Below are 19,741 nucleotides of genomic sequence, written 5' to 3'. Positions count from 1 at the left end.
GACAGTTTAAACCAATACTTAGTTAAAATGCATTGCCCCTGCAAACACACACACACACACTCACACACACACACACACACACACACACACACATATTTAATATCCCTGTAGAGAGCTAAGTGTTCCAAATCATCCATTAGAAAAAAAGATATCCACAACCTTTATGGTTGCAGAGCTGGATTTGTCATTTGAGCAATGCAGGGATGTGTCGTATTGGCTTATTTAAAGTTGTTGAAGGCTGAAGTTCGGTGCTGCTATCCAGGGAATTATGTGATGTCACAAAACTTGTCCCGCCCTAACAGGTGCAACAAAGCTACCAGGAGACTGCGTGAGATGTCAATAAAGCGCACTCACCATGCACACTGTCCAGACCTGTTACAGGGAACACAACTGAAAACCCCTGTGTGGGTGCTTTCAGACAGTTGTTTGGAGTTACTACACCCCTTCTTTCGGTATCTGTCTTTCAGCACCCTTATGTTTTCTGATTTAGGATGTCAACCTTCTCTTACTTTGCAAATCCTTGGCAAATCTGGGAATACTGGACCATTTAAAAAAAAAAAACTCTTAAAGTTTTAGAGTGGAGCAGGCAGGGTCTAGCGCTGTTTCCATCAGTACTGGTACTGAGCGTTTCACTGCTTATTAGGAAGGACAGTAAGTGAGGGTTTTTAAAGACTCTCTCAAGGCCAGTGGCTGTTCTCTGAAGGGTTAATCACAAGCTGAGTGCAGTAAGACCTCTCCCACTCTCAGCTGGAGCTCACCCTGATGAACACAGGTAGTGGCCATCCAGTCTGCATGACCCCCTGCTGTGGCTAATGGTTGGAGAAACATTAAAACTGCATTCACAGGCTCTCTCTGAGCTGCTTCATCGTCCCCGATGCCCTGAGCTCCTAAGTTCAGCAAACCCCAACTGTTTAGTGCCTAAAACGGCCTTTTTGTTGCTTTCTTCAAATCCTCACCAAATGTGATACATAATATATTTTGAGGAGCCTATAAAGCTTTTCATTATTTTTTGACATACTCTCGTCTTCTGCACGTTGTGCAATAACATTTGGATAGCATTTGTGGATTGTGTATCATCTCTGAGGAATCCTACACCTCTACATGGCACTACAGCAACATGACACTTTTAAATGGCTAAAACTCTGAGACAGGAGTTCTGAGTCTAAGGGTTGCACAATTCCACCTTGTACAAAGGCCTAATGATCACAGACCGAATGTTAATAATCATCATGTAATCCCATTAGTTTATGTCGCTATGTACTTTATATGCACTGTATATTTCTAAACATTTTCAAAATATTTAAATATACTTTTTCTTTTGGTTTAGCTAATGTTATAATTTATGTTTTTTAATGCTTATTTTATTTATTTATATAATGGTTGAAGTTATCTTGACTTAATTCTTATTTTGAACACCTAATAACTTTGAGAAAGAATGAGTCAGAGAAAAGGCCAGAGTGAATGCTGTGTGCACTGTATGTGTGTGGGCAGTGGGTGGAGGTGCCAGGAGGACAATAAAAGGTTTTAATGTCTTCAAAACCACATCAGCACAGAGCCTCTGTGGCAGAGACTAGCAGCCAGAGGTTTATCTCCAATCAATGAGAACACAAAGAGATTACAGCAAAGTCTTATCATCTGTCATCTATTACAGCATGGCTCCAGTAAATATACTGTTGTTGTCTGCGCTACCTGTTGTAGGGGAGTAGTATCTGCACTGGAGAACTGACTAAGCTGCTTTGAGATCCAGTGGCAGTGGTTCAAAGCTGTGGTGATGATGATGATGATGATGATAAAGTGAACTCAGCCGATTATGCCCTTCCCAAACTTTGTAAGTGACATCATGAAAGCACTCGAACATGTAAGGGCATGTCTGATTTGCAAACCAAATACCCTCAGCTTAAACGGTATCTAGCAGTTGTTCACAGGGTATATTAAAAAACATTTGACACAAAATGACATCATTTACAGTGTGTATACAAGCTTTTCACAGCTGCCACAAGCTGCAGATAAACTGACAGCATGACGAGTTAAACATTTCAATTCCATCTACAGTCGTCTTGAGATCCGTCTGACAGAAGCTTTAAAAAAAGAGAATATTGCTACTGTGAACAAACTGTAATTTCACAATTCTGCTTTTTTCCTACATAAATTAAAAGTTCACATGATCAAAGACGACAATTTCTAAAAGCATAAATTCTAAAAATTAACTTGCCTTTTCCCCCCAGATACTGGACCATGATATTGTTAAAATAGCAATGTGAGACAATACCTCCATGAGCTGAGTTTCACTCATTGCAGGAAATGGTGCAAGCTGATTACACATTCCAGTATGCAGAGCATATTGCCCCTCAGAACAACACACTCCACACAGTAAATGTAAGACACAGATGCACACATGCATAATGCATGAGAGTTGAGCAAGTGTTCACATTGCGATGCGAGTGTGTTATGCTGAGAGTATTTATGGCATATTGCAGCTAGAATAATGACTCAAAGAACACACACGCACGTACACACATACATTTGCATGTAAACGGATGCTTGCGTGGCTGCGGACACACTGAACAAACTAGTCTGCTGGCAGTACACACGTTTTGTTTTCTTGGCAGCTTACAACCCATATCAAACTACGTGCTTGGCTTACACTGAGCAAGTAATGACATGTACACTGTATTATTGCTCACATTAATAAAAATGTACACCACAGTCCTCGCCAGACTGTCAGTTCCATTCAGTGTTGATAAAGAGAAGTTATTGCTATGCTGTTCTTTACATCCAGAACAGATTTAGGGTGCTGCGTCTAATGATCACCGAGTGGAGGAGGATTCTGGATCTGCCAGTGTTCTCTGTTGGGAAGAGATTGTTGACAGAGGCCTTGGCTGCTGCACTTGGTAAACTTATTGACCAGTAAGTAGCACGTTCAAATAAACCCTGCTCGTGAATATTGACCGACATCCCGTAAAATGTTTGCCAGTGTGCTCTGCTGGATCCCTGAAGAAGCATACATGGGTGGATGTATTTCTTATGAATGTCACAGTCGGCTGAAGAGATTCTAAAAGTCACTCTCCACCTAAATGAAAAGATGAAAACAAAAATTATTTTAGTTAGTCAGAGGTTTTTGAATGGTTAAAATCTTGAAGTTTTTTCCCCAGCAACAGTATTTGTATACTTTCTTTTCAAATTTTTAGTCATCATTTAATGGTTCAATGTTTCAGTGGCTTAATGTTTATTCAAAATGTAATCTTCATTTACAGACCTAATGTTTCTGTTGAGTTGTATTAATACAGTACAGGTTTCATTGAGATCACTGATACTTGAAATATAATGTGACTAAGCTGAAACAACTGTCACAAATACAGCTTCAGTATGCATTTAAGCACTCAAACTTAATTTAACTTTAAGACAGCATTACAACTCTAAATAGAAAATGTGTGAATTAGCTATCAAAAACGAGAAAAAATAAATTACTCTTGTTTCTAGTGTAAAGTAACTAGTTTACAGAATTTTATATTTCTATATTTCTTAGCTATAACACACTGTACGTCTAAGCTATGAGAGGAATATAAATATACCTTAAACTGCATGTTACTCACAAGTAATTTGTTTTCAGAATGTTAAGGTAAAATATCATTTTAGTTCATTAATAAAATTAGAAATAGGAATTGATTAAATGTATGCAATATTTGTATTTAAGTATGAGTGCTTTGCATTTTTTATGAAACACGTAACCATACACTCTCATCAGACTCTAAGTGTATGCAATGTCTTGAAACAAGCTAAAACACTTCCAGTAGGAGAAACGGGTTGCAGCTTCACAAACAATATAAATTCAAAAACAAAAATTTAAATCTAAAACAAATACCACATCGGAACCATAGTGCAAATAAAAAAAATGTGCTGCAGAAAGCCAAAGAAATGCATAATAAGCAAACAGTTGTAAATACAGAAACAGTGCAAATAAAAAGACATGCAACCATAAAACACTGCAAATGTAGGAACGATGAAAAGTTGAAAGATGAAAAATTAACTAATAAAAAATATAACTGTTTGCAAGTGTGAGTTTCTCTCTTCTTGACTCCAGGGGTGTCACTATTGGCCCACTGCTGTAATGGGGTTTGCCTTTTAGCTCCATCCATCCATCCATCCATCCATCCATCTTCATCCACTTATCCCGTATTGGGTCATGGGGGCAGCAGCTCCAGTAGGGGACCCCAAACTTCCCTTTGCCGAGCCACATCAACCAGCTCCGACTGGGGGATCCCGAGGCGTTCCCAGGCCAGATTGGAGATATAATATCTCCACCTAGTCCTGTGTCTTCTGGAGGCCTCCTCCCAGCTGGACATCCCTCTACCTGGGTCTTCCCCGAGGCCTCCTCCCAGCTGGCCATGCCTGGAACACTTCCCTAGGGAGCCCCACTTTAATTTGGACATCCTCTCCATCGGCTGACCATGTAAACATGTAAAGACCATGTACCGTGACCATCTAAAATCAAGATTCTGGTCTACTGACACCGCACAGTACAGAACTCCAGAGAGCCAAGGATTAGGGCGACCGGGTGGGCTGCCAGATCACTTATGCGACATTGGGGTGGGTAGTGTTTCTAATTACGTTTTTTTACTTATACTTTAAGAGTTTTACGACATGACGACTTTCTTGAATGAACTTTTAATTTACAAACATGTGTGTAATTCATGGCTTAATTCAAACTGGATCAAAAAGGTCTTTTACCATTCAATACCCTTTTTATATCTTGTCTGAAATGAGGACCCTGGGTGGTCCCCCGCAAGGGGAAGGACTTTGCTTCTCCATTGTTCCTGGTGTGAACGGCCTTAATTTATTTTTCTTCCAACTTCAAAAACAGACATTCGTCTGGTCTCTCTCTCTCTCACTCTCTTTCTCTCTCTCTCTTTCTCTCTCTCTCTCTCTCTCTTTCTCCCTCTTTCTCTCGCTGTTCCACTTAGCGCTCCCCCTACAGGCCTGGAGAACCTCTGTTGTGTTGGCAGCGTTTCTCTGTTGCATGTACTTTGGGGTTTGTGTGTTTGTAACTTGGCGTTGTTTCTGTATTTGCAGCACATTTTACTTAATGGAAGTGTTTTGGGCCGTTCTAGCGCGTTGACCACTGAAGCTGGGCAATATCCAACAATCACAGTGCTACTTTAATTTAGACATTTCTGCAAGTGTTGCATTTTTCCCCCAGCATGATCAACTAATGTAATGAGCTCAACACAGGAAGCTAAGGGGCGAGGTTAGGAGGGGACAAGGGTGCTGATGTGTTGCTGATGGGGCAATCAAATCCTGCCATGATAACTGAAGGCCTACTGGGAAAACAGGCCTCTATACAAATCAGCTGAGGAGGAGAGGCGAGCACATGGGCTCTGGAGCCTCCTCCACCCCACACACAGCCTCCAATTGAACAATTAGGGGCCAAGACTGGCTGGTCCTATTGCACAGGGGCCTCCACTCCATCAGCAGCCCCTGGGTCAACCCTCCCCATGCCACTCAGCTTGCCCTGGAGTTGAACTTTAACATACTCATTGCTCTCTGTCTCACCCCCCACCCCCCACCCCCCGTCTGTGTGCTTGTCTCTCCCTCTCTCTGCTTCTGTTTGTGATCTAATTGCAGCAGTCCATATGGATGGTGGGAAAACTGCAGTGTCTGCAAACGTGGCTGTATTTCCTGTGCCTGCTGTGTCCTTTATTATGGCACAAGCTGCTGTAATCGAAGAGTAAGGATTCACGATGGTACCATATATAGGTACATTCTGCATGGGACTGCCTGTATCCTGCTGCATGTGTCCATTTAAGTGTTCTTTAGCTTCTTTTCCATAAAAACTACCACAACAAATATTCATCATGTCCTGGAAAAACACCACATAGAAGCGGACGCTGTAAACTTGAATAATTACACCACCTTTCAACACAGTCAGTGGGAGTGCTGCTTCCTTGGATGTGGCCTGCTCCCTCAGTGTCACTGTGAGGAAAATGACAAAGCACTGTGTCACAGAGGAATGCCGGGCATGTTGTAACCAGTCACCCAGGTCAGCCTCCTGACAGCGGGACAGTTTTATGGTTTTGCTGACTGCTGCTTTTGATGGTGTAATTGTGACAATGATCTCATTGTCCCCCTCTCTCTGCCTGGTCTCAAGGAGCTCTGTCTCAGCTCCCAGAGGCTGGCAGTCTAGAAGGAGAGGTGGGGGTGCACATTTCATTAGCTTTCAATTCATATTGAATTTATTAATCCCATGCTGGTTCTGCAGGATGGGAGGCCGCTTTAGAAGGGGGGAAATATACTTGATATAGACACCTTTCCCTCCATCTGCTTGCAATGTGTGTGAAAGTGTATGAAAGAGAGGAGTGAGGGGAGGGAGAGAAGTAACCGAGAAGGCGGGAAGGGAAGGGAGAGGGAGAGTAACAACACCCTAACAACAAGGGCTTGTGAAAAGACTGCAGCGGGAAAAAGTGTGTCAGATCATTTACCAGCGGGGATGCACAACTTGGTCTCTTTAAAGGCAGCAGCCCTGCAGAAAGGCTCTTGTCTAGTCAGCACTGCAACAAAGGCACAACTATGGCTTTATTTACACGCCTGGAATGTTCCCGAACAGCTAACCCTCAGCTCCATCAAGGGAGGGAACATGGCGCTAACCTCAGCCAGACCTCACCCCAGATAGAGAAGCAAAGAGCTGTTGCAACAACTGAGCTGACAAGCACGTCACACTATTTAACTACAGAAGTGACTCAACAAAGAGCAGCTCTCTGCCTAGCTGCCTCTGAATAACACTGTTTGACGCCGTTCTGAAGAGACTTGTGTTATAGCAGAGTGGTCCTGTTACAAAGCAGGCTGGAGAGTTGGGTTTGAGCAGGTGTCAGCTGACAAAGAACTGAAGTGTATCTATTCCTTGTGAAGTCAGTTAAATAAGCAAACAGCCCCTATTTGTTCATGTTATAATGCATTGTTGACCTGCACAACTACCAAGAATAGCAGGACTTGGCTTTTTTATGGTCAGAGCGCTTCTTGTTCACAATCTGCTTTGCAGGACCCCTCACTCAGCGAGCCTTTTCACACTCCACCCGGCTGCTCAGATGGAGGCTGAGGGCACAGAGCCAGCCCCTCTGCATCCTCAGCACTCTGCAGACCTCTCAAGCTAATAACGAGGGCTGCTCCCACTTTGTCATACCAAGAACTCTCAATATGCCAAATCTGGGCTTGTTTCTCTATGTGGGAGGGGCTGGGAGGTTCCCATTCAAGCTAAGGTGGTGTTAACTCTTTTTACAGTGGCAGCAGAATGGGGTATGATGTTAGAGTAAAGCGGAACTTGACACACTGCATTTTCTGCCTGTTAAAAACATGTTTCTCACTCCGCTGCCTAACCTTATAACATCATAAAACCGTTTTATCGGCACACCTAGCACCTGCCAATTAGCCGCCCCTAGGAACAGCCACTGGTGCCTGTAGCTTACACCAGCAGCCATCAAGGCCAGATATTCCATTTCATTCATTAAATGATAATTAGACCTCTAGAAAGGGTTCCTTGATGGGCTGTCCTACCTTTACTGTGGATGTACACGCCATGCAAACAGAGCAACGTTTATTTTGTTGGGATCATAAATGTATTCCTGGTGACAGTAAACTTGTAAAGAATACAATTTCAAAAATGTCTGAACTTGAGCCAAACCAGAGCCAATTAAATGCTGTGCCTTTTCCTTAGTTCACGGTTCAAGTTTTATTTTCATTGCCAGGCTTACCAACCTACTGCATCGTTATGTTTTATGTTGCAGTACAAGTAAGATTTGCTGTACTGTTTCGCGGATCCAACTTCTTCAGTACGCTCTCAAACCGCTGCTTTTATTTTCAAGCTTCACTTTTCAGTTTCCTCCTTTCAAAGGGGATTTCCAGCATGAATTTAATAAGACACTGTGCCTGTTTCACAGAAGAAGAAAAGCTGGATATATATATATTTTTTTCATTCTATTCAATTTATTACTGATTACTAAAGGGTTAACTGCCATCTAGGGAATATGGAGCAGGTAGTTAAATTGCACACATTTATTTTTCATATTTCAAATCAGCCTTGTGGCTCTCAAAACATTATATCACTGTGATTCAAGCACAACCTTGGCTCTCAAGATGTTTTTATTCAACATTTTAATAACTTTGCAGTCAGGGCCAAGTGCCGTTATGTGAGTAAATAAATGGAACAAGTGCTCGTTCTCATTATTTTCAAAAGCTCTCCTCAATCCTTCAGACAAGGTTTGTGTGTGCTTCGAAAAACAGCTCAATAGGAAGTGTGTGTGTATATGTTTGTGCGTGTGAGAGAAAGACAGAGGGCAGGGGAGAGCAAAGAGCCCATATCTCTGTGGTCATTAACATGGGGGCTGGGAGGAGGGCTACTTTATTTGAACATGGCACGCTTGTTGACCCTCTTCATAACTATTCCTCCTCTGCAGAGGGCAAGAATGGGAAATCACCACTTAGCCTCTGTAAACACAAGTTAACTCTGTTGAACTAGGGACCTCGGAGTCGCGCTCTTAACTGCTGGATGCCTCAGCTCTGTCTGCCAGTGAAGAGAAAAGCCTTTCCTGTTGGGGTGTTCACTTTTATTGATTTACAGAAAGCTTTTCAAATATGTCACATGGTTCTTGTGATCTTTCAGTAGCAGCGCTATTCGTCCTGTCTCTTGCCTTGTGTATAAGGTCATGGACATACACATTTTATGCACATACACACACGCATACACACAAAATTGACACGAGCATGAGAGAATGAAGCCTCACATTACTTCAAACTGTATTCTTGCCTTCAGTGTTTCACGCCTGGCTATTTGAGCTTGTTAAATGAACACTGACTCTAAATTTGAATACTCTTCTATCTTATCTGACCACAGGCACTCATTACAGTCAGCACATCTTCTCTTTCTGGCTAAATCTCAGATTTATTATTCCCTTTCTCGTGCAGGATTTAGTCACACAACAGTGGGGCAAGGCCTTCTGGCAAATGCTCCTGTCAGAATGGCAGGGACCACAGAGCATGTCAAATCAAATGTCAAAAGATCAGTTGGCCAACTGCAAACTATCTTTACACTTTTAATTTTCCAATATTCTTGAGTGCTGCTGGGATAGAATATACATGACAGAATGTCTCTGTGGGACCTAGATAAGAAGGAGCTGGAGATAAGTGGAGAAACCATCAACAGATATGATAGCAATCTGCCATCATCATTAGTTAACCTGCTTTGACAACTGTGCTCATCCGCTAAGCTATTAGATGTTTTTTCTGTTAAACAATCTTATACTGATGGTATCATGCCACAATTATTAGTTCTTTGTAACAAGGAGAGTGGCGACGAAGCGTGGGAAGCCCTGAACATGAGATTATCATTTATTCCTATGGGGAGATTTAAGGTTGAGAAACCTGCTCGACCGTTTGGGACAAGATGAAAGACACGACGCTTATGTCACATGGCCTTGGAGACTGCACAATACAAGCACACAACTCCTGTTATACATTGTATTGGCAATTAGTTTAAAGTGCTCGCATAATAAGCCTATCTATGCCAGATCATATCATTTTGATCTGGAATATTTCCTGTTTCTTCATGAGAGGACAGGTGCTTCTTTAGCTTAGCAGCAGTGTGGACAGTGGTCTTTATGAACCTGTGATAAGGCTTAAAGGTCATTTCACTGTTGTTGTTTAATTCTGGCACAGAAGAAAGGAACTGTCACAGATTGTTGTAGACCTTGGATTTACGGGCATACAGTCATATATTTACCTTATTTAAAAATGGCAGTGACTCAATAAGAATAAAAGTTCAGAATAACAGAGATATTTTATAATACTTGGATTACATGGCTAAAGCAGGGGTATTACTAGAAGAAACTACTAAAGAAAAGTTGCATTAAAAGGGAGAGTAGTATTTGTTAGTGAATCCCAGTTAACAGAATAAATTAGGGGCTAGCTGGCCAACCAGTTGCCATTCATTTCTAAAAGAAACTACCATGACTAAAGACAGCTTACATTGTATTATAATTAGGAGGCACAATGAGGAGAGTAGGGCTCGCTAAAAACCCATTAATCCTACAGCACTGGCTCTTGGAATTAGAGGAAGTAATATTCTGGCTGAGAGTGTGCCTTGGGGTAAAAATGGAAGGAGAGTTCTGTTTGCTAAATTCTGTTTAATTCCTGGGTTGCTTGAATAATAGATCATACAAAAAAGAATATTTGAAACAAAAATAAACACAAGCGAGATCATGATGGAGGAAATTGTTAAACTATGTTGTATATTTCGTAATTTCATGTGATTGACAGTATTAGAATTGTATTCATTGTTGAGATAATCTTAATGTCTGCTCCAATAGGACTGATTGTAAATATTATTTGCATGCCTACTTACATACTTATATACCTATTGGTAATGCAAATTCAACTAAACACAGAGGCCCTCTAATATCAGTCAGCCTCAAGCTAAATGTTGAAAAAAACAGCTTTTATTTGGTTTATTCCTCTTACAGTTTGCAGATGTAATTGAATTGGTCTGAAAACAGCTTGGATGAGATCAGATCATCTCAATCGTGTGATGTTTTGGAAAGATTATATGTATTACTGAGCTCGTTCTAGAGCAAAATATTGAAATGAAATACTACTGTCTGGTTTAGTGACAAATTATTATTATTATTAGTAGACAACCATCCATCTTGCTAACGTGTTCTTGAGCAACATGCTGCTTGTTTGGTGGCTGCTCCAAGGCAGAGGCAAGGGAAATCAAGATGTAAAGAATAACAAATAAAAATACAGTTTGGAAACTAGTCAACTGGATGAAAGGGGACCAAGTTCAATGATTGATTGATTTCTTTTGTGCAAATTAGTTACGGTAAATAAAAATATAGTTGATTTGTCACCTTAACAAATTACTGTGATGGTACTCTGAAATGCATTAGTTTTATTTTTGCTCATGTAAAACAATATACAAAAGGGGATAAATGTGTGTGTCAAACCATCTGATATTGTGTCAAAATCAGTAAAAATCTGCTTTGTTTTGGCAATAATGAAATTGGTTTGGCTGTGAGGTTTGTTAATATTCAGACCTTCTGACTTCTGTTCTCTCTGTGTATTTGTATAATTCATAACCTTTTACTTTATCTATATTGACATTTACATTGCAAGACTTTGAAGCAAACTGATACAACATTGTCTGTAAATAGTAAAAAAAAACATTTTTGTGTTGATGTCTGTTTGTCTTCTTGATGAATGTGCTTCTTACATTTTCTTCAATAAAATGCATTTTATTGCTGTAGGTCTGCACCTCATACACGTTTGGTTTGACTGCTTTCTTTCTCACTCAAGACACACTGTAAGACTGAGGTCAAATGAATATATTTGATTGAAATAAATCAAAACAAACGGCGCATCAATGCACATTTCAACTGCCAGTGCAACATTACATGCGCTAGGTGGTGCACCGTGTAACTGAGCAACTTTGGAGGGTTTGATCATTGGTAAGTAAATCTGTTGCTCAGTAGCGCCACTTGCGCTGGCCTAGCGTCTATACCTATCACTCTTGTGTTATTACAGCCCTCATGACCACGACAGTGTCAAGTCAGCCAGACCACAACCGGAACGCTCTGTCATGACTGTCAAAATAAAACGCGCACCGTTAGGTTGCATACTGCAGCATAGCCCGCCTAAAGGAAATTAAATATAATATTCAGTACTGATATATATTATATATAGTATTAACAACTTTACGCTGTCCTGAAGCAATGTTCACAGAACTAGTAATAATATTAACTCAATAAGTCTTTTCTTTTACTTTGCCGGAAAGGTTGTCTACCTTCTGATGTGTGTCTGTGTGTCTTCGGTTGGCTTGACAACGCTTTGACCACGAATGAGCCAATAGGCTGTGGAAGGCAGAGTTGTCCCTGTGGCCGCCATTAAAGAAAGGAATCCATGAATTCAAATGGAAACCAACAGGAACCGAGGCTGAAATTATGACCGAAATAATCGTTAAAATATAGGCCGATGCCATCTTTCGAGAGGTTTTCACGGGATGTATTTCGTTTTTAGACTAATTTTTGCGATGGAGGAGTAAGGCAGGACGTCTTTATTTTTTAAGCAGAGACCGTTTTAGGGCTAAGGGGGAGGGGGAGAGTTGCTTCTTTGCTCTCCTTTTCTTTTTGTTTTATGAACATTTTTCGCTTCTGTTAATTAGTTTTTTCTGGGTGTTTCTGAGATGTCGACATAAAGCCAACACGGTCTCTTTTATCCGCTTTTAGCTCCGGTGGAGGAACTGCAGTCGGAAGGTTGTTGAATTAACTATCCTCCAGCCAAATGTTACAAAAAATATTTCTCGTTGATTAAGCCTGCACATCTTTGAAAACACATATTCGCAAATCGTTCTCTATTTCCCGGGAAGTGAAATGATGGAGTGCTGGATATCGCAGTGAAGAAGGATGAGTTCTTGTTATGTACCAAACGGGGCCAGCTTGGAGGATTGCCATTCCAATCTATTCTGTCTGGTAAGAGATTTAAAACTAAAGGAAAGCAGCCATTTTTAACTAGCTGAACAGGGGCTAAGCTAACTTTAGCCACACAGGCATCAGTTGATAGGAGCTTAGCTAGGCTTACGGCCCTATCGAGCTGACATCATTTCATGGCAACAAGGCATCCCAGTTCGCTCGTGTTGCCGTCTTCCCTTGTTTTAACTCTTTGACACTTAACCTAGTTGTAACGGCCTGTCCATTATTCTCTTCTTCGTGCTAACGGTACATTTCCATATTACTATTTACAAACCAAACATTCAAGGTTATTGCCACTCGCTTCTTGTTAAGCTTAATTTACTACATTTCTCAGGACACACACAGCAACACAGCGCTTAACTACTAGCACGGAAATAAGTGGTGTGCGTTTTACTGCCGAAAACACGACTGTTTCCCAGTGAGTTAGTTGTTGTAGCACTTTCTCCCTCTCGCCTCAACACCTGGTTTCTTATTAACTTGCTATCTCGTTGGCATTCCACTGTGTTTTATCAAGTGCTGACCCACAAGCACTTCAGTTCTATCGCAGAGACTGGCGGACCACGGAGCGTTTTCCTGTGAAATACTGTGTTCTTGCATAACACTGACAACTCCTGGAGGGACACATGTCAATGCCCAACTCACACACCTTTTCGATAAAAGCACGCCCCTTATGCCTGGCCTAGAAAGCTGTTTTTTCTGCAGTAAGCATGCAATACGATTGTTTCTGGTCACAGTATTTGTTTGCCAACGTTAATTTCGTATGTAATAAGCCATCATCTTGTTCGTCAGTGGCTCACTCGCCTTGACTTCGTTTTCTAGTATTCACACCAACTAGGACACAAGCCCCAGGCTGATTATATAATCTCTGGCATGCATCCCTGGGCATTACAAACATCTAAGTAACTATATATCTAAACTACACTATGAATTGGGAAGCATATAATGTTTTCCCCTTTCCCCAATTCATCATATCATGTTGTCAGTTTTGGCCAGTTGGCACCCACACCCTAAATAGTTGTGATTGTGCTCCTACTCACTTGGTGTTTACAGGTATTCATTATATCTATTGTGAGATAAATAGTATAGTAAGCATCCTCTGTGTCATCCCCGGTCTTCACCTCTACAGCATATGGCAAGGGGTTGCTTGTGTGTACAGTTTCTCTTCTGACTGGATACTCAAGAACATGGTCTGAATGTGTTTGTTGTTGCAGTTAATTGGCTTGTCAGCAGGCTTAACACACATTGACATGTAGGTTAGGGGCAGAATCTAATGCTTCCTCCATGAGCTCCTCTGAACATCTTACCTCCACAGTGGGAAGTTGGAGATGTGTTTTGTCTAATGCTATAATGTAACCCTAAGTTTTGTTATAGATGAAATGATACAGAACCACTTTGTGGTGCAGAGCCAGAAGTTAAAGACCACAAAGTGCATTGATCTAGATCAGTTTATTAATATGCAATGCATTTTTTAAATTAAAAGTTATGTGAAGAGGCAGAGTTGTAATGCATCAATATGTTGACATAGAATGTAGTATAACAACGTAATGAAATACTACACTGCTTTTGCCACAAATTGATACAGCTTCAAGCTGTCCGCCCCCTAAAGGTAACATTTCATTTCAGAAAATCCCCATTCTCTCAATACTACTTAGCTGGGTCGATTGTGTGTGCTGAACTCATAATTACAGTGTTTACAACAGCACTTGAAGGCAGCGTTTGCTACAGTGGACAGGCGAGGTAGAAACTGGTAGTTGTGGTGCTGTGCCTGTCTGGCTGACATTTTCCTGCACACTGAGACTAAGCATAACACCACTGCTGTTATGACTCACTCGCTGAACAGACTCCACTTTGTGGTTTTATGGTGAAAGAATGCGAATACATTATAGTACTTTTTTCCCTCTTAGTTTTTCAGTGGATAGTCTTCTCCGGGGTATGATACTACTTGTTGCATAGTTCTTTGCGTTTTAAAGTGGGCACATTGGAATTAAGTTTTGTGTATACGTACATTCAGTTTACCAGTTGTTGGAATATTATGCACCAATGTAGCTGGCTTTTGGTGACATTTGTAGTTTATGATTCCATGCGTTTCGGCGACGTAGCTTCTATCCTTTAAAAAAAAAAAAAGCACTTTGCAAAAATCTTCTTCTCTGGGACAGCATCGGATCTGATTTACACTAACTTAACAAGAGCTCTGTTAAAAGTTGCTCAAGTGAAACTCATCAAATTTACATTCTCTTCAACCAAAAATGCAAACACACACTTGTTAGTTTCATTTTAGCTCTGTGACAGAGAGTTTACTGAGAGAGAGAGGGAGTGAGAGGTGACACACAGGAAAAGAGACTTGGTAGAAGAGGAGCATCTGCGGCATGATTTGAGCAGCTTCACCTGTTGCTTGTCCCATATCTTGAAAGGCAGGAAGGCAGCTGTGTGAACACAGTGTTCCCTACTCATACTCAGAACCTAAAGTGGCCAGAAGGAAGGTGAGCAGCTGGCAAAAGCAGGGGGTCATAACCCCCCCCCCCCCCCCAAGTACGTGTCACCTCAGGAAAATGTCCTTCCCATATCCAGGCTTTAGACTTCCTCCTAATGCAGCAGTGTGATTTTAGATTTTTTTTTTTGTTTGATTTTTTTTTTTGTTGCTTTGGCATATGAAAAGATGAAATTTCTTACGACCCACAAGCAGTTGCTCACATACTTTTAAGAACATTTGCTAAGACACAGGCAGGTGGAAAACTTGCAGATTAATAGTGCATCAAGTGTTTGAGGCACACTTTGTGCGCACAGCCTGCAAAGCATGAACGTTGGAAGGAAATCCACAGATATCTGTGGCACCCCCTGTTTTTGCACTCATGCTGCCACTCATTTATTTTGAAAGGACAGATAGAAGAACAACTGCAGAAGGAACATTAATTCTTGATAAAGCAGTCTGCCTCTTGGACATTGTTGATAAGGAGCAGGGTACTGACATGTCCAGTCTTCTTCAGTTTCGGGACTATTTAAGGACAGAAGTTAATATTTTGTCTGTAATCCACAGTTTATTTTCCCATGTATTTCTTACAAAATTGGGCAACAGAACAGAGTTACAAACTACAAGCAATGTCACTAAATGTTTCTACACTGTAACTTTTTATGACTTTTTTTAAAGCTGTAAAAACATTTTAACGCCATGTTTTATTCCTAAATAATATAGCCATCTGCACACTAGAGATTGCTTGTTTAAGAAGTGTCTTCAAAGACCTCCGAAGGGTTTACAACATTCAACCTAAATATCAGTTAATGTGGTTTTTATTGGGATGAAGTTGTAGAAGAAGCCTTGTGTTGCTAGAGTTAATTGCAAGGCAGATGTTTCTTCCACTGCTTGCCATCAGTCTTTGTTTTTCTGTTTCAAACCCAGAATGTTGTCACTCAGCAGTGCTACACATACCTTAACAAATCATCTTGGTGCTCAGTTGAATGTGCAAATACAAAGATAAACGTTGAGTGTGCTAACAAGGACATTTGGTTTTATTCTGTTTGTAGAATCATAGTTACATTGACAAAATCTTCAGTCTTCATCATTAGTTACATCCACTAGGAACCAGCAGTGCAAATATTTGGCTTATTTTCTGTGTAAACAAAAGCTATTCTGCCTGAAGTCTCATGAGAAGAGACCTGTTTCGTTGAAAGTGACTTCAGACATTTTTGTCTAATTTTCCCAAGTAGTGTATTGCCTTTTCAAAACATGCGTGTTTGGAATGGGCTAATTGCGTGACAGCTTTCTCCAGAACCATTGTACCCTGAAATAACTTCTAGAAAGCCTCCAAAGCACTTAATATGAAACTACAGGCATACACTACTGACTTACTGTGTACTTATACTTTAGAGGAAAACATAGATTAAACTATCCAGCTTTATTTTAGAGTTTAAAATCCCCACCTTGAAGTACAATGTGCTGAGTGATGATGCCTCCCTTTTTATTTTAACTAGTTATTTGAAAGCAGAACTTGCACCATGCGTTCACAGGTGGTTTTATATGGCACAAGAAAAGCCTCCTGAAAGTGTTTTTCTACTCTACTCAACCTCTAACACATGTTGCTGGTTCAATTAGTCGTGGTTCGGCTGAACATGTCTGCTTCTTTCCGTGTAGTGGTCACACATCGTGAGGGTATTAGTGGTAGAAGCAGGGAACCCGGCTGAGCAGCGATCAGGACGGCTGTAGAAACAACATGCTGGATAGGGCTGTCCCAATCAATTACTTTTAAAATGATTAATCTAGTGATTATTTTTCGATTAGTCGACTAATCTAACAATTCATTTTTCAGTTAGTGTTTATTTTCCTCTTGCTCAATTATTCACACAAATCAAATTTCAATAAGGTTTAAATCTCTACATATTAAAATTGTTCAAGTAAAATGAATGTGTGGTGCAAGCTGCAGCCCGTTGTAGGTGATCACTCAACAACAAAAGGAAGTCACTTTAAGGAGTACATAATGAAAATCTTACAGTAAACAAAAGTGCAAAAAGAGTTGCCTGGTTTGCGTTTTTTTAGCAATAATAGGTAAAATAATGAATAAGCTCTTGTTTAACATCCAAGCTCTTCTCCTTTTAATCTTACGGTAAAAGAAGTGCAATTTTAGCAACATATGAACTCAGATACATCGAATAAATCTATCAATAAAACAAAATAACATTACAAGTCATGCTCAGGAGGAATGCTTAAATAAAAATTAAAAACAGTTAAAAAAAGTGCAATTTTTTGCTCTCCTTTCTGAGGGAATTATGAGCCCGAGACACAGCACAGTCTACCTCCCACTCGAGTCAGTGCAGGACATACTGTATATGGGTGAGCTACGGGAGGAGCTGGAGAGGCAGAGGTGAGCAGAACTTATGGTGTTTTGCTGCTGTTATCCTGACTCGGGGATCATTTTACAAAGTCCACAGACTACCACGGTGTTGTTGGCATTAAGATTAAAATACTCCCACACTTTAGAAGGCTGTGAGCGAGCCTTTTTCTCAAAGTGTTGTTGCGAGGAATCCAAACTTGCGCTGTTGTTGGAGGCAGCCATGTCCCCTATTTCATCATTTGCATGTAGGGTAGACAGCAATGAGTTTTTGATGGATGATCAGTTTTTGGCAGACACCTGTAGCCGGTGAACCGCAATCAACAAGCCTTGTAGGGGTTCAGCAACTACCCGGCCCCGCTGCTGTACTGCGCATGTGTGGGGACACAGATATCGTGATTTTATGTATAGATCAAGTTCAGCAGGTTGAGATGTGTAATTAAGAGGAACTCATCCAGCGGGAGAGCAGCTTTAGTACTTCACTTTCCTCAAATTTGTAATCAAACTGTATATTTGAGACTAACAGCTGATCAAAAGTCTGTGTAGTCATTTCAAAACTTTATAGAGTTTCAGTTTCTCACCACATCCACATACTGCAGTATTAAGCTCAGTATCTCACTAGAAGTGGGAGTATTCAAGGTCAAACCTATTGGCCTTCTAGCATCCATGCAATGCAGAAGAGAAGAGACTGGTATGTCCGCGAACCCTTTTCATCTCCACACTGCAGTGGGTCAACATCATTGCATCCGTAACAGACAAAAGACTACTTCTGTTCTTCAGTGAAATCAAACTGCATAAGGAAAAACGTACTTGCAATCTTTTTTTGCAATCTTCAATTTTGGGAAAACAGTGTTTTTTATAGTTATTGTTACAATAGCACCAACTTTCTATTGACTCTTTGATGCATCTCAGCATTATAGACTGTCTACTCATGCGTATCATGTTATTTCTGATCTACATCACTACCTAGTCCACAATAAGCACTAACTGTGTATTGACATTGCCCTACATTCAGCATCTACATTGACTGTCTATTCCGGTTAACTGTGTTATTACTGACCGTAACTAGACCACAATTTGCACTAACTGTATAACAACTCTTTACTACATTTCAGCATTTACACAGACTGCCTATTCATACATATTGCATTTGTGCATTAACGGACTCAACTCCACTAACTAGATTTAAATTCGCACTAACTGTTCATGTTTTGTTTTGTTCGGCTTGGCTCGCCTCTACATCTCAGCAATGTTATAGACTGCCTATTCATGTATACTGTGTTATTACCATATCACTTTCACATAACCTTCATCCTGCTTACACATCACCTTGCACCGGTTTTGTAATGCCTACTAAATCTGCACTTTATGTAGCCTTTTGTATTCTATATTCCTGTATTGTATTGTATTGAATGTGAAACTGTACGTGGTCCTGCATGCTTCTGATTTTCCTGGCCAGGTTGCCGTTGCAAATGAGAACCTGTTCTCAACGGCCTAACTGGTTACCTAAAGGTTAAATTAAAAAAATACCAGTTAGTGGTTTTCAGTATTATATAGATTTCAAAAATATTAACCATGTTTTGGATAAGGATCCGTTCTATCGTAAACTATGATAGTGTTGTCATTTTTTGTTATCGTAAAATAACTGTGAGATACATCTGCAGTTATCATTTATTACAGAGTAATGATTATAAAGATTTGATGTGGCTGTGACAGTTTAATAATGTAGCATTTGTTAATGATAATGCTAGATATTGAGAGTGGAGATTGCATATATAGACTTGAGCTAACACAATCCTTTAATAACTTGTTTATTGCCGAGGATAATTGCTTGTTGACAGTAACGCAGCATTTAGTTATACATTTTCCTGCACGGTTGCTTTAGAGAAGGTTTGTTTTTTGCCATATATTCTCAAGGAAAGATTCCTAATGTATTCAGTTGCCCACTTAGCAGAGAAACTGCAGCATAGATGCAAACGTTCTGATGGTGACAGAAACAGTCCCAAAATGGTGATGAATAGACCTGCAATGTAAGATGTAGAGTCTAGCCTTCTGCTCTTGTAGGCTGTTGTATTTCATTCACACATCAACAGCGCAGCAGCAGCTTTTATCACAATTTTAGTTGTCACTGCTACTACAGTTGCTAAATCTCAGCAATGAACCAGATCAAAGTTTCTGTGCCCATAGGATGTGGTCGGTTGATTCAAGTAGCCCTGCGTGTACAGTTGTTCCACAGTAACCATGTTCAACAACAAGAAGCATGTCAAGGTTTTCTCTGCATGCCTTTTTAAAAGTCACCTGATACCAGGCTGAGTGTTAATTAAACATTTTACCTTCTCTTGACCCCATGTGCATAGAGTTGCTTGTTTACTTGAATTCAAAGATTGCCTTATGACACCAATTAAAGCGGGT

General features: G+C 40.5%; 1 protein-coding gene across 2 annotated transcripts in view; it reads left to right on the top strand.

Annotated features, from left to right (window-relative positions):
* Nucleotides 1-11,883: 11,883 nt before the first annotated feature.
* med13a (mediator complex subunit 13a) overlaps nt 11,884-19,741 on the top strand; it is a 76,007-nt gene continuing 68,149 nt past the window's right edge. The window contains exons 1-2 of one of the 2 annotated variants that reach the window (XM_034889562.1): nt 11,884-12,293; nt 12,407-12,509. In XM_034889562.1, coding sequence (XP_034745453.1) covers nt 12,444-12,509 — 66 coding nt within the window. In that variant the 5' untranslated portion in view covers nt 11,884-12,293; nt 12,407-12,443. Of the gene's footprint in view, nt 12,510-19,741 lie in introns of both variants that reach the window. The other variant, XM_034889561.1, reaches the window with a different exon arrangement.

Source organism: Etheostoma cragini, chromosome 13 (genome assembly GCF_013103735.1).
Source record: "Etheostoma cragini isolate CJK2018 chromosome 13, CSU_Ecrag_1.0, whole genome shotgun sequence".
NCBI classification, from domain to species: domain Eukaryota; kingdom Metazoa; phylum Chordata; class Actinopteri; order Perciformes; family Percidae; genus Etheostoma; species Etheostoma cragini.
The sequence above is the reverse complement of the archived record's forward strand: the minus strand, read 5'-3'. Positions and strand labels throughout refer to the sequence as shown.